This window comes from Peromyscus leucopus, chromosome 5 (assembly GCF_004664715.2).
Source record: "Peromyscus leucopus breed LL Stock chromosome 5, UCI_PerLeu_2.1, whole genome shotgun sequence".
Lineage (NCBI taxonomy): Eukaryota > Metazoa > Chordata > Mammalia > Rodentia > Cricetidae > Peromyscus > Peromyscus leucopus.
The window spans coordinates 88360323-88376269 of NC_051067.1; the positions used below are offsets into that span (position 1 = coordinate 88360323).

Sequence of the window (15947 nt, forward strand, 5' to 3'; positions counted from 1 at the left end):
ACTAGCATTTGTTGACAAAGAAAAAAAATGTCCTATGAAATGTCATACAAAACTGGAAAACCTTATTATTGGCTTTCCAGTTAATAAATATTTAGCATATTTGAGTTAAGATGGTTAATCTATAAAAATATATAAACTATTATTGTTTATAAAATATTTATGAGCTACAAACATCATATAAGATGTCCTGGGATGCATATCACCAGTTCAGACACTAAGAAAAGCTCAGAGCTAGACACAAAGTTCCTGTGATCACAACTCTTTCTATCTCAAATCAATACAGTAATGAGAATAACCACAAATCCTACCACCTAGTCAAAAATCAATTAACAGATTACATTAAATCACTGAAATGGAGACTAGCTCTCAGAACACTAGGATAATTATTTCCATATTTAGATGCAACTTTCCCATTTTAAAGGCTACAAATAGTTTGGCAACTGCTTTGGCAACAGGCACAGGCCGTTAGCTAAAATAAGAAATGAGTAGTTGCATGTAGAAGCCTCAGGGGGTCATTGGCTGTTCTCAGCCTTTTGAAAAACTCAACATAGGACTAGAGACCTACCTAAAACTCCTTTACAGCAAGCATCTTAGGCAAATGGCTATCATGTTACTTGTGAAGACATGAAATACAGCCCCTTGAATGAAGTGATGACCAAGAAGTGTCTGTGGAGGAAACCTCTAGTGTCCTTAGAGGAGACGCAGCTTTGGACAGTACTTCCCACAGGTGAAAATGGGAAAAATGCAGGGTTTTTTTTTTTCATATCACTTTACCAAGCATCAACTCCAGTGATAAAACCTAATTTCTATTTGACCCTCCTCCTCTGTGTATTTTCATACATAGTGTAGCAATCCGCAGAAGACAGAAGTCATAGGTTAGGAAGTTTAAAAAAGTCAGATGGTAAGGGTAGCCATAATTGCTCTTCTGCAGTCATCTAAGTGACCTGCTTTAATTTACCCACTTTTTTGAATGATGGTCTTACACAATGTAGTCAGCCTCTAAGACAGCCACTAATCTGGAATGTTAGTGATTTTACATATGGTGGTATTTTACAATAAGGACAAATTTGAAATCTCGATTAACTGAAAAATACTGTGTAAATGTATCACTGTTTATGGCTCATGTATGTTATAGGGTTCTCCACTCTACATATATTGACCTATGATAGACCGCAAACTCACACTAAGAGGACTGCCAGGGAACACCGTATAGATATGTCTCTCACGTCTGTGAATTCTTCCAAATGAAATTCACGCTGCTGAGGATTTTCATTTTGGGCACCAACAGACACTATTCTTAAATTTCTTTGAAATTTTAGTTCCTTAAAACGTTTTCCCAGGACAGAGATAAAGGTTCTATGCTGCTCTATCCCTAGGTGGGTTTCTCAACCCATATTATAGTTCTTCAAAGATCCATAGTTTGTGTTATAGCTCCTGGCTGTAATCACACTTTCATGTACAGCTTAGAAGGTGGAATCACATCTGAGTTGGGTGACAAAGATGTGTGCAAACATATCTGCAAACCATGCCAGTAATCAAGGGCAAGGGTCACCATTACCTAATTGCATTTACTATATATGTTTTATAAAGCCCAATAAGCTAGGCTGTGAGGTTGTCTGGAGTCAAGAGTCTGAACTATTGTCATGTACCTTTACTTGCTCCTCTCTACAGCTTAGATGGAGTTTGACATTCTCTGAGTTACCTCTGGCACCATGGGAACAACCTTGTTTCCTCAGGACATGGTTTATTTAAATACACTTCAAACAGAATTGCATTTTCTGAACTAACCTCAACCAGTGAGAGTTAACACAAGGGAGAGCAGAGAGACAGGACACAGCAGTGCGGGGTCACTTTTGGAGTGAAGTATTGGTTTTGGTATGAGCAACACCCATGAGCGCCTCACCCCACAAACTCATAACAACATAAAACAAAAAAGACAGAGGTGGAGATCTTCCACAGTGTGTCTGTGTTCCTGCTTGTTTCCATGTTGGTAAACTTAGGTGTCAGCTTTTCCATAAGTGCCTTCTGGAGGTCGGTAGCACTTGGGGAATGCCATCAGCTGGAGCATGTTGAAAGCATACCTTCTGCATTTGATATTCTTCAGTACATTCTCTATGCGGCATCCTTCTCTGGTGAAAGGGGAAGAAGTACAACTTCATGAAACACGGAATAAATAAATACGCTTTATTTGTTCAATGCAGAGTTGCAGCAACAGTCCAAGTAAAAATAATAAAGATTCAACTCTACATTGTTTTCCCCACAAGTGATGATACATCTTACAAAATTAAATCCTAGGCCAGGCTCAATACCATTATTGCCTTCGGAAAGATATGATTAAGTTTCTTAACAGATATTTAACTTTTGATAAACTCTTTAAATATAATTTGCTCCACAATACAGCTATGCTTTAGTTTCATAAATATATCTGCCTTTGTATAACTTTTCCACAAATTAACTACCGGTCCCTTAAAACACATTAAAATCTACATGTAGCCCTAAGGATGCAGCTCTAGGAATAAGGCATTGAATTTATTAAGTCTGGCCCTATAGATTTTTAAAAGGAGGTTCTGTTCCTATTTGACTTTGTTGTTTTAGCTATGCAGTGAAGAGAGCAGATGTCTTTTTTGGCAGCCTGCTCCAAACGCCAGCTTCACAAAAGAGGAGCGCTCCTCAACCACGGTACAAAAGTCACAGGTGCTAAAAATGGCGCAGCAAGACACAGATGAGACCTTGTTAAGAAAAATAGAAAAGTAGTCTGAAAGCCAAATCAACCCAAACAATAGTTACAAACAGGTCAATTTAATTACAAAACAAAAATAGCCATTCTTTCCATAAAGTTACTTGACACAAGAAGGTTAAATGCCGCAATGAATAAGAGCCGAGGAGGAACAGAGTAAGAAAACGGACACATTTCTATCAGCTGATCGCAACTATGTTAGCACAGTGGAAAGAAAGTCTGTAACCTCCTGCTTCCCAGATTGTCTCCGGGGTTTTACTGGTGCACAATGTCAGTCCTAATTTCTCTAATAAATGAAATGGGAAGGGGAGGTTCAGAACTTCAAGCTTTCAGGATTCTATTTTTTGTCTTGTTCCAAAGACAGTAATTTTAAAACGCATCTTTAGCTACTTAACAGTGGGAAAACACTTTTCCGTGAACAAAAGAGCAAAATAATTCACTTAATGCATAGTACTTTTGCCTTTTAGGATTTAGGAAAAACAAACAAAACCACAATTCAAACATTTCCTTTTTGTTGTTGTTTTTTTTTTAAATTCTGTGAATCTGAAAGTGTATAAATATTACAACATTGTCCCCAGAATTAAAGTCCATTGTCGTTTGTAGAAAAGGAAAGAACACAGCATAAAATTTATTGGTATTTGGCTAGGAGTAATGCAAGACTTAAAATAAGCCACACAACGAGCAGGTGAGAGCTGACGAGAAGCAGGGCGACAGGGTAGAAGTGTCGAGAAGTCGGCTTGTTGTCAGTTAGACAGCCTGTCTCGGGGTCATCGGATTCGCTCAAGGCTCCCTGGGTTTGTCTGCTGTGAGACAGGAGGAAGGAGAGGAGAGAAGAGAAGAGAACAGCATTTGCAGAGCATCCAACGTAACCTTAGAGAAAACACACACATACCTTATGCAGTACATGTGCACCGCAAGTTTTTATGCTAAGCAGCCTCTGCATCTGTACATTTTTTTCTCTGTGCTACATGGACAAACATTTTTTTAAGAGGATATTTCCTTTGATTTTTGGAGGAAACAGCACGATGGTGATACTTAGAGAGGACAGAGCTACATGCAGAAGGAGGAATTGGGTGGGTACAATGGCACTGAATAAACAAGACTACGTGAATAAAATTAAATGATGGGACAGTTCATATAAAATGATCTGATAAATATACCATTGGGAAATGGAATCATGATGGAATGAAACACAGGATTTGGGAGACAAGTGGATATGTTTGGCACATTAAATATACCTTCTTTTGGTATTGTATCTGTGTAATGTATTTAAAGTTGTAAAGTGATTTCTCAACATGGTTTGGTCTTTGAAAGGACTGAAGCACCTGGCATGTCATCTTTGGCAGCCATATTATTAGTTTAAGAAAATCCCATGCAGAGCCCTCTGTTAGCTCAGTTCATAAATCATGTTGTCTTCAGCTCATCTTATTTACAGGGCCAAAGCTATCACTAAACCCTGTTTGCTGAAAACAGACAGAAGCATATAGCAATTCTATTTCAGGAAAGAAAAGATTCTCAGATCACGTATGTCCTGTGCAAGAGAAAAATATTTTACTTAAAGGCAGTTCTAATTATGACAAATCTAAAACACATAATCAAAATCTCATTATAGTCAATGGACAGAAGCAGTTTCCCGTCTATTAGCTTCTCCTGTATTTGGTCACAGTCACGGGCTGTCAACGTATGGGAGTGGACTGTACATAGGCTCCTCGGCCATGGCCCCTTTCTAAGCATGTGCGTTCCCTGAAAACTTCCTATACTGATTTTTGACCAGGTTCTGACACCACAGGGGTCACATTTGATAACCATCACAATCAGCTCACAGAGTGACATTTGAAACACTGAGTTGGTGGTCATGTGCCTGGTCTCCCTGCCCATTAAGACCTAAGCATTGTAACCAGAGACAGCTAGATGATCTGAAAAACGCGAGTCATTGAACAAAAGGGAGGTAATTTTGGACTGGCATAATTCATGTTCTCATGTTTACAAGAATTTGATTAGTTGTTCCACTTCCCCCTAAATGTCTGGTGAACTAGATTATTTTATTTTTGTTTTAATTTTTTTAAATATTTTTATATTGCGTGTTTGTATGTTTTTCCTGCATGTATATATGTGTATCATTTGCATACTTGGTGGCTGGGATGCCAGAAAAAAGGTGTTTGATCTCTGGAATTGGAGTTACAGATATTAGTGAGCCATGATGTGGGTTCTGGAAATTGAACCCAGCTCCTCTGGGCAAGTAATCAATATTCTTAACCTTGGAGGCAACTCTCTAGCCCAAATTTTACGTTTTAAAGATTTGTCTCTTTTTATTTTATGTGCATTAGTGCTTGTTTGCATGTATATATTTGCACCACGAGCAAGCCTGCTCACTGCAGTCAAACTGTACCCAGAGATGGTTGTAAGGCACCATGTGTATACCTGGAACAGAAACCAGGTCTCTTGCGAGAGCAGTCAATGCTTTTTGTTGTTTCTTTTTAAAATTTGAAATCACAATGTAATTCTCCCATTCCTCCCCACCCTTTCCTTCAGCCAACCCATCCCATGTCACGCACTTTCTCTCTTGTTCTCTCTCAAGTTCATGGTACCTATTACTTTGTTATCACACACACACACACACACACACACACACACACACTGAAGAAACTGGATTTATAAGGCCCATGGCTGCTGTGTACTTTGCCTGTAATGCTCTGGAGTACCCTGTGTTCATTCCCTTTGTGGACATTGCTTGATAACCTTCTGCTGACTTTGTCCCGCTGTATGAGGGACTGCACTAACTCTGCCTCATTTATCTCCTGGAAACAGCATATAAGGTGCTGTACTTCTTAGGTTTACTTGGTATAAGACCTAGCTTGAGTAAGACCTCCTGACTTCAACCTTTATCTTCTCTGTCTTCTATCTCCTTATCTTCTGATCTCCTGGTCCTCTGGCTAAGGAGAATGACCTGCTGGTCCAGGTCAAAATGGCATCCAAACAGAAAGAAGAAGTGCTGCCATGATATATAGATAAATAAAAGAAGTCAGCCTGGAGGAGGAAGCTCAAGCATCAGAGTAAAACATGGGAGAGCAGAATTTTCTCTTTCTCTCCCTCCCTCCTTCTCTCTCTCTCTGAAGATTTATTTATCATGTATACAGTGTTCTGTCTGCATGTATGCCTGCTCACCAGAAGAGGGCCCCAGATCTCATTACAGATGGTTGTGAGCCACCATGTAGGGCTGGGATTTGAACTCTGGACCTCTGGAAGAACAGTCCAGTGCTCTTAACCTCTGAGCCATCTCTCCAGCCATGGGATAGTAGAATCCTTAAGAGCACAGTTTTTCCTTTAGATCAGAGGTTCGCAGAGGACTACTGTCTTAGATTCCTTCCCTTCTTTCTCTGTTTTTTTTTTTTTTTTTTTTTTTGTAATGCATTGCTACGGTTGTTAGAGAAGTTCTTTCCTTTCATTCTAAAACTCTGCCCTTGGTTCCCTGAAGAAGATCCTATAAACTGTAGACAGAAATGTGTAGGTAAATATCAAAGACAAAATACCACCTACAAAGGCCACGAGTTTCCTATAATTAATTTGCATGATAGAATTTGATTAGAGATCGTTTAGACCCACAGCATGAAGTTGACTCAATTATGATTCAATAGTCCTGTAAATCTGATCACTATACCCCGAAACAGACTCCCAGACTTGAGATGGTGGGGGAGCGCCTTTTAGAGATAAAAGGCCTCAAGGATGAGAAAGCAGGGTCAGTTCTGGATTACTTTCCCTTCAAGGTGCCTCTCTCCAGGAGAGGAGAATGTTTCTGCTTCCGTTGACACAGTCTGAAAATCCCCGGAAATGGCCCTGTCTCATTTAGCTGAGGTAAGCCCCCTCCTCTTTCATCATGCAGGATTATTAGGTCTCCTATTAAAGCCTTCTGCTCTTCATTTGGGGAAACTGCCGGAGCCTGAGCCCCCTGATACTTGGGGAAAAAAAGAAGCATGCTTGAGGTTTCCACTACAGCAGGAAAAAAGGGAGTGCAATCAAAACACAGTGGCAGAAGCTGAGTGGACTGGAAGCCCGCTCAGGCGGCAACAGAGCACTGGGCTCCTTGGCAGAGTGGCCCACCCATGGGTCCCTGGGAGACCTGTCTCCCCACAGCAGGCCTGCTAGGGGCAGCTAGGTCCCAAGCAGGGCTGGTGGGGCAAAAGTGCTTGAGGGGCTGAGACAGAATCGGACAACTTCACCATGACAGAAGGTCTAGAACATTTCCCACACCAAGTGTCTTTTCTGTTTTCGCTCCTTTCATTCCACACATCGGCTTTTACCAGCTCAACTTTGGATGTTGCCGGGCTAATGAGCCCCCGCTTGTAAAGCAGAGCGTCCAGCGCTGCCAGAAACAGACCCTGACATCTGGGATTTGGCCCTCCATTTCATATTCAAGCACGGATTTTCTCTGTATATCTTTGCCGCCTTTCCTGGGCCAGACTGGCCTCTGACTATGGCAGGGAAAAGGAGGAGAAACAGATAGATAAATATAAAAAGTAAAAGCTGGCCTGAGCTGTTACCATTCCTTAGGGAGACTTGGAAACCTAACTCTCTCTTCCCCCTTCATTCATTCCTTCACTCGTTCTTTTTTTGTTGTGTTTTTGTTGTTGTTGTTGTTTGGTTTTTTTGTTTGTTTGTTTTTGGTTTTTGAGATGGATTTCTCTGTGTAGCCCTGGCTGTCCTGGAACTCACTGTAGACTAGGCTGACCTGGAACTTACAGAGATTCACCTGCCTCTGCCTCCCAAGTGCTGGGATAAAAGGCATGTGCCACCACCACCTGGCTTTTCTTCATTTCTTAAAAAAACAAAAACAAAAAACAAGCAAACAAATAAGTAAACACACACAAAATTATATCGCCTCTGTATACTACCTTAGTTCAGCTTCCTTACGTTAAAAGATATGATGCTATCATTTTAGTATTTTGTTTTTATTTTGATGGTTTATATGATATAATATAACACTAAGTATGATATATAACTAACACCAACAAAGAGAGCTAAACAGCAAATCTCAAAGCTACTGCCAAGATGGGCTCTGCTGGGTCTTAGTCTCACTAAAAGACATTTGCTCCAAGAAGGCCTTCTAGGCCAATTTTATATAAAAAGTGAGGGGGACTTGTCTATATAGCTATAAAATCTCTTGGTATTAAATATAAAATTTTTATAGGGATAAAAGAAAAAAATATTTTAATAAATGAAGATTTATTTATAATGATAGAGATATCCATAATTATAAAGTAAACTAACTGAAGTACATTTATAAGTTATAAATGTTCTAGTAAGGTCTGTAGGCATATAGATGATAAGCTTAAAGATAATGTGTATGATATTAAAGTTTATAAGATCTAAGATTAACAGTTACAAACAAAACTGACTATAATGTACATCAAATCAAGGTTTATTTAAAAATGACTGACTATTAAAATATCACATAAAGATAAATATATCAGACCAGTGGAATTGATCCTTTGTGTATTTCTCATATGAGGCACTACACTGCTCTCTTTGGCTAAACTGGGGACTCATCAATCATTCTTTTTTGTCTGTCATTGGTGATTCAATACAGATATGTCCTTCTGTATGAATGACATGTATGGCCTATGACTTTGGAGTCTGTGAGAAATCTGAAGTATACTTTCTCATACATTGTCAATTCATTTCTCACTTAAGTTTTTCAGTTTCTAACCACCCACATGTTTCCTCATTGGTGGACATTTCCCAGTTTGCAGTGAGAATCTGGTGCCCTGGTTACAGAATGGTAATCCTTCCTGGGTGCATGCTTCATCATGGTTCAAAAGAACTCTGCCTCTGAGTAGATGAACTAGAGTGCTGATTGACTTGTCCTGGAGCTGTCCACCTGGTCTGGATGAAGATAAGTTCCTTGATTTCCTCATTGGCTACATCCTGTTATAATGTTCAGAGAAAAAGCTTCAACTGACTTTTGGCTATTAGCTACCTCTGAACAGTGGGATCGTCTATGAGACTTAAAGGAAAAAAAAAAAAACTATAACATGGGGAATCTTATCATTTGGACTCACTGCTTATGTCAACCTCCCTTATATAGTACTAAACAGGACTTCCTCTATTCCAGAAAATGAGAGACACTGCTAAATTACCTGTATCAATTGTCCCTTCACTGGTTGTGAAGTTCACAGAACTTAGAGTCTTTTAAACATTCAGGCACCAGTAACTCATCTGGCCTTAAGAAATAAAATAGGAGCAGCTGGACCAATCCAAGGCTTTCTCACAGGCCCTGATGGAAGGACAAAAGGAAGCTAGTTCTGGTCCTTACTCAGGATTGGACTTGGCAGGGCCAGTCTGGGGCTAGGGCCGGAACCTTGAAGAAGTTAAGGTTTCAGTTTCTGGGAACTTGGCTTTAGTCCTTAAAGAGACTGGAGTTATCAGTCCCAGGGCCGCTGTGTGCTTGGTCCGTGATGCTCTCCAGATACCCTGCTTCTTTTGTGCAGCATTGCTTGACTAGCCTCCTGCGGACTCTGTGCTTTGCACGAGAGATTCTGCGGACTCTGTTCCATCTCCCCCATGCAAATACTACATAATTGTAATTATAAATATCATCCTTACTAATATGTCCTTCTGACTTGTCAAGTTTTAAAGTGAAGGTTATCTCTGCAACTTTGACATTCTTCTTTAGTACTCCCATAGAAGAACATTCATCTATTGAAAAGCCCCTCTCTTCCTTTCTCTTTTCTTTCCTTCCTTTCATTCCTTTTCTTCCTTCGTTCTCTTCATCATCACTATCATCATCCTCTATCAATCTTGTATCTACCTATCTATCAATTTATTGCAGTGCACATGATACATTCTGATTGCAAATTCAGGTTCAAATGCTATCTACAATTCACGAGCATCAAGTACAGAAGTGCCTTGTTTCCTACTGAGGTGATCCTATAAATAGATACTACTTGAGGAATAGAGCACTCAGACTAAAAGAAAATGGAAAAACTAAGGGTGAGAAAATGTTTTCTAATAATGGTCCTTACTCCAAGTTCAGAGTGCTAATTTAGATCAGATTGCATCACCCCACCCCAAAACTCAAAGAAACACTTTATATTTTCCAGTCTGAATGCTTCATATGCTTTCCAAGTCAACATTACTAAGTCGAAGGGTTTTGTTTCTGGAAGGGTAATTTTAGAATCAAATTAATTTGTTGCTTATTAACTTCTATCTCTAGAGATTAGAGTAATGCATTAAAATTGCCTCCCATATAATCATGATATTACTCAGCTAGAATTCAAAATGGTCTGGCCACGGAGCTACTTGAGGTGTGAAGGTGGTGATGTGCAACAGAGCAGACAGGTGGTCTTGGAACCACCTCCCTTATTCCTGCCAAATATAGCATGAATGGACATTTCATCATGGACACCAATGGATTTTTAAGAACTCTGCTTGTACAAAATGTGAAGGATGCTATCAGCAATTGTTTCACCAGGATATTATGGTAAGTAATTAGTGGCTCTCTTTCAAGGCACCCTGACAATTCAGTGCCATTAGTGATAGCTAGCAGTGACTGTGTATCACCATGAAAGCAAATCTCAGTGGTGTCTGCAGAAGAAATGCCACATGATCAGACATTTAAGGGCAGTTGAATATGAAGGCTATAAAATAATCCCCAAATCCCTGTCAAAAGAACCACTTAAGATAAGAACAGGAATGAGTCAAAGACATGTCTCACTTTTAAATGCACTGCTGTCTACAAGAGTAGATCATTCCTCAAACAAACCACAGCACACATGACTCGATAATATTTTCTTTTTTCCTGTTTTTGACAGTTCGGAAGGTCTTAACCATTCACCACCGGTATTCTCTCAAATCATTCAGAACTCTGCACTGAAAATTCAGATGCCTTGCTTGCCTTGTGGAGACAATTATTCATTGAGAGTTTTGCTATTTGATATTGTGTTTCTTCAACTGCTACATTACTTCAGGCTCCCCAAAGGAAAAATCAGAAATTAAAAACAATTGAACACAAAAACTTTTCTTCTGACCAGCAAACCGAGACCATTACACATTTAATCATCTGCTTTAAGTTTGGAGCTGTGGAAATACCATCCTGACATTATGACCCATTATTTTAAAGCCAATATCTTTTTTTTTTTTTTCAATTTTGTATTATTTATTAGTTGTCTGTGGTTTATTTGTGCATTTTTTTTGATATATATTTTTTATTTTACAATACCATTCAGTTCTACATATCAGCCATGGGTTCCCTATTCTCCCCCTCCCACCCCCTCCCCTTATCCCCAGACCACCCTCCATTCCCACCTCCTCCAGGACAAGTCCTCCCCCGAGGACTGTGTCAACTTGGTAGACTCAGTCCAGGGAGGTCCAGTCCCTTCCTCCCAGACTAAGCCAAGTGTCCCTGCATAAGTTCCTGGTTTCAAACAGCCAACTCATGCAATGAGCACAGGACTTGGTCCCACTGCCTAGATGCCTCCCAAACTGATCAAGCCAATTAACTGTCTCACCTATTCAGAGGGCCTGATCCAGCTGGGAGCCCCTCAGCCTTTGGTTCATAGTTCATGTGTTTCCATTCATTTGGCTATTTTTTTCAATAATTGAGTAAAACTGAAATTTATTATATGCCACAGTCGTCCTAGGGACCTCCATGCTATATATATATATATATATATATATATATATATATATATATATAGCCTCTGTGGTTCTATGGGTTGTGGTCTGATTGCTCATTTTATATCTAGAATCCACCAATGAGTGAGTACATACCATAACTGTCTTTCTGGGTTTGGGTTACCTCACTCAGGATGATTTTTTCTAGTTCCATCCATTTGCCTGCAAATTTCATGCTTTCATTGTTTTTCTCTGCTGAGTAGTACTCCATTGTGTATATGTACCACATTTTTTTCATCCATTCTTCCGTTGATGGGCATCTAGGTTGTTTCCAGGTTCTGGCTTTTACAAATAGTGCTGCTATGAACATAGCTGAGCATGTATCTTTATGGTATGTATCAGCATTCTTTGGTATATGCCCAAGAGTGGGATGACTGGGTCTTGAGGTAGTTCGATTCCTAATTTTCTGAGAAACCGCCATACTGATTTCCACAGTGGTTGTACAAGTTTACATTCCCACCAACAGTGGAGGAGTGTTCCCTTTGCTCCACATCCTCTCCAACATTGGTTGTCATTGGTGTTTTTGATCTTAGCCATTCTAATAGGTGTAAGGTGGTATCTCAGAGTCGTTTTGATTTGCATTTCTCTGATGATTAAGGATGTTGAGCATTTCTTTAAATGTCTTTCAGCCATTTGTAGTTCTTGTTTTGTGAATTCTCTGTTTAGCTCTTTAGCCCATTTTTTAATAGGACTGTTCAGTGCTAAAGCCAATATCTTAAAGAGCTTTATTTGACTCAATAGTCACTTATGAATCAACACTTACAAAGAACCATGTTTTAACCCCCAGTTTCAAACTGTATAAGAGTTTAAATAGTCACATTAGTGTAAAATAAATGTGATGCATGCTGGGTACCCATGATAGCTTTGGGAATGCTACAAGCAATCAGAGAACCAAATACCCTCACATTAAAAAAAGACTTTAAAGAAATCTTCAGTTTGAATCTAAACACTGAATACTGGAGGAACTAAAGCCACCCTTGGGCTTCTATGCAATAAGAAAAGGAAAGCTTCCTTAGAACATAATTTCTCTGGTCCATATTTTATTTATATCATAGTCTCAAGTAAAGAGAGAAGTTTGTTTATATTTTTTTTCTTTTTCAAGTTAGCTCAAGATTCATGAGACTAGATGACTCCAGATAGACTCAATGAGTATGCTAGGTCTGTACCACACATACAAATATACTTGATGACAAATGATCCTCCAACACTTTTAAAACTTCTGGGTTATTGTTAGAATATTAAGAGAACAGAACTACATAACAACTGTGTGAATATTTAAATGCATATTCAATTTTATTAAATTATATCTAGGAAAAGGTAATTTCTATTGACCTAGAGGTAAGGGAAGCCTTTATGGCCAGCCATAGGGTCACCAGCCATATTTAAAATCTCTTCTTTCTAATGTAATTCCAGAAGTGAGTTCAGAATGTAATGTTAGCATTTGAACTTTAAGAACAGTTCTGTTCTAGGGCTGGAGAGATGACTCAGGCTTAAGAACACTTGCTGCTTTTGAAGAGGACCTGAGCCTGATTTTCAGAACACATGTTAGATGGCTCAAAACCACCATCATTTCCAACTCTAGGAGATCCATTATGCTATTTTGGCCCATGTGGGCACGTGTGTGTGTGTGTGTGTGTGTGTGTGTGTGTGTGTGTGTGTGTGTGCATACATGTGTTCATGTATATATGTGCCTACACATACACACACACACATAGATGAATGCATCAAAATAAAAAAAATGTAAAAATAGTATTTCTAAATCTTCAAAGGAAGTGACTTGGAAGACACAATTTTATTTCTACAGTAGTCCAGGCTATGTTAGGCAGTGTTTCTGGCATCCTTGGAATGAAGAGGAAGTGTGTGAAGCAGAGAAAGATGTATGCAACTCATTCTTCCATGAGAGAACTATCTTTCCTTCTCTATGCTTTATTTGTTCCTTACAGATGACCAAAATGGAAATGTCATCTCCAGACCATGGCCAAGCAATGGTAGAGACTTTGAAGCCCATCTCTTATTAAATAATCTGCATCCCTTTCCTGTCGTGACTGGAGTCCCTGTAGACATGTGTCCTGCGATCACTCAGATGCAGGCAGATGCAATGTTCCAGAGGTCATGTTTTCTCTCCTAAAAGCACAAGGAACAGTTCACCAAGATATAACAGGTCAAAGGAAAATTAGAAGAATTCCAAGCAGGTTGAACTTCTATTTGGGCAGCAATGTAGTTATCATTCAAATCTATTTTGTCTCAATTTTGAGAATTCAAATGAACTAAAACTGACCTATTAGCTAAAGTAATTTGATTTTCCTTGATACTACTTTTGGGTTCTGTTTCGATGTTTTCGTTTCACAAAATACATAGACAGCAGATGATGCCTTCTTGGGAGTGGCAAGCACTTGGCGGTCATACCTTCGGGTGTGTACAGATTATTTAAAAAGAAAGTTCACACCCTCAGAGTTATAATTTGTGAACATATGGCAGGAGTGACCATATATACAGTCTAAACTTTCGTATTACTGTAAAAGAAACAGAATGGGGGGGCATGAGGAGTTTTAAGTATAACTGGTTTTGGTCTTTGGACTTTAGAAAGGAGAGCATTTGGATCAGGTCCAGAAAGAAATACTATAAATGAGTAAAGGACCAAGGAGAAACATTTTGGTAAGTTTTGTGTGTATAAAAAGCTAATGGTCAATGTGCAGGTTATTTTTGGTGTATACAAGGAATGGTGAAATGAATTTGATGTATCCATTTGAGGTTTGCTCTCGATTTTTCCTTCTTTTTTTTTTTTTTGGTTTTTTGAGACAGGGTTTCTGGAACTCACTTGGTAGCCCAGGCTGGCCTCGAACTCATAGAGATCCACCTGGCTCTGCCTCCCGAGTGCTGGGATTAAAGGCGTGCGCCACCACCGCCCGGCTGATTTTTTCCTTCTTCCTCATGTTCTTTGAGGCTGGAGTTTAAAGCATGTGCCCCGGGGATGTTCAGCAGTATTGAAAGTATAGTCTTGCCTGGACTAAATAGATTTGCCTTCTTTCGTGACAGAGGAAATGTGAAGTTTCCACTGGGAAGGACAGTGCACAGTGACAGGATGTGTGAATGCTGAGGGAACAGGAGAAGAAAAGGGAGGAGAGAAATGGAGGGCCAGAGCACACACAAAGCACCGCCTTGGCAGAGGATGCAGAGACGGAGGCTGGTGCCAGGAGGATCTTGTGAACTGGCAAAGAGTGCACCCAGGGGACAGGCTGTGGAATGTGGAAGGGAGGCTAAACCATGAGCTTTGGAGAGCTCAGCCATGCTCTCCAAAGACGCGTATGTGAGGATGGACTGGATGCAGTGACGTGAAGACGCTCGATGGCAGGAGATAGGAAAGGCGGGTCAAACTGAAGACGGGTGCAGGCAATGCCAAGCTCTAGTGCCAGGCAAAACCCATGGCAGGACCAGAGCACAAAATCAGAGATTGTCTTCTCTAGGCAGAGATGAGCCGAAATGTCCACTGCCACTATTTCAAAGACATTAAAAAGAAACATGTGCTCAGGAGATAGCTCAGTGGGGAAAAGCATTTGCTGCCCAAGAGTGATGGCCTGAGTTCAGATCCTTAGCACTCTGTAAGCATCTGGCGTGCCTATATGTGCCGATTACCTCAGTACTCAGTGCAGGTGGGCCAGACACAAGGAGGCCTGCTAAGGCTCATGGGAGTTCCAGAGTTCTATACCCTGCCCTATAGTCTCCTCTGACCTTCCAACATGAGTGCATGGGCACCTGCACACAAACACACACACACACACACACACACACACACACACACACACACACACCCCACATACAAAGAAACAAAACCCCAAATACATTACACCTTAGTGGACAAAATAAATAAGGTACTTCTGCAAAGCAAAGGGTACATACATAGAGATATACACTGTCTAGTAACTATGTAATTATGATTTCATTTGTAAAGAAACTCCAACAACATGCCTTAGTTCTAATTGATCCAAAGAAACGGACCTAAGAGTGGTCACTAAAATACTGCTAACATTTATTTCAAATGTCAACCATTGTAGGGTCACCCTCTAATTAATAACCTCCTGAAGTTTATAATGATATACTCCCAATTAATAGTCAAACCCCCAGGCTTCTATCCGTCTTGATAAACCTCAGCAGAAAGTAATGGGGCATGGCTGTCCTTACCCCACTTCCCTGGAGGGAGCAGGATGCCCAGCCTTGTAGCTGCCTCACTCTGGCTCTTTCTGAAACTTCTAGATACAACCAGATGCCATGCATGTCATTAGACTGAGCCTACTGTCTTTTCTCAGCAGCCAGGGATGTGAGGCAGATTTTGGTAACAGGGCACAGTGCATATAAAAACATAAGCAGGAGGAACATGAGAGAAAATAGCGCAGCTTCTTCTTATCTAACTCCATTAAGTCTGAACTTCTTCCTTTAAAATGAGAACATTCACGTCTCCCACAGGATTTCTGTGAGAATTACACAAAAGCACACAGCACTTTCACAATAGTAAAAATGAGTAAATAAAGCAATTTTAAAGTTA

The 15947-nt window shown here is 40.0% G+C and overlaps 1 protein-coding gene across 9 annotated transcripts in view; it reads right to left on the reverse strand.

The window, feature by feature from the left end:
• Positions 1 to 730: 730 nt before the first annotated feature.
• The window catches only part of Inpp4b (inositol polyphosphate-4-phosphatase type II B), a 726443-nt gene continuing 711226 nt past the window's right edge, over positions 731 to 15947 (reverse strand). For 8 of the 9 annotated variants that reach the window (XM_037206136.1, XM_037206137.1, XM_037206138.1 and 5 more), the window contains one exon: positions 2164 to 3540. In XM_037206136.1, the coding sequence (XP_037062031.1) occupies positions 3366 to 3540 (175 nt within the window). In that variant the 3' untranslated portion in view covers positions 2164 to 3365. Of the gene's footprint in view, positions 2130 to 2163; positions 3541 to 15947 lie in introns of those variants that run through there. The other variant, XM_037206141.1, reaches the window with a different exon arrangement.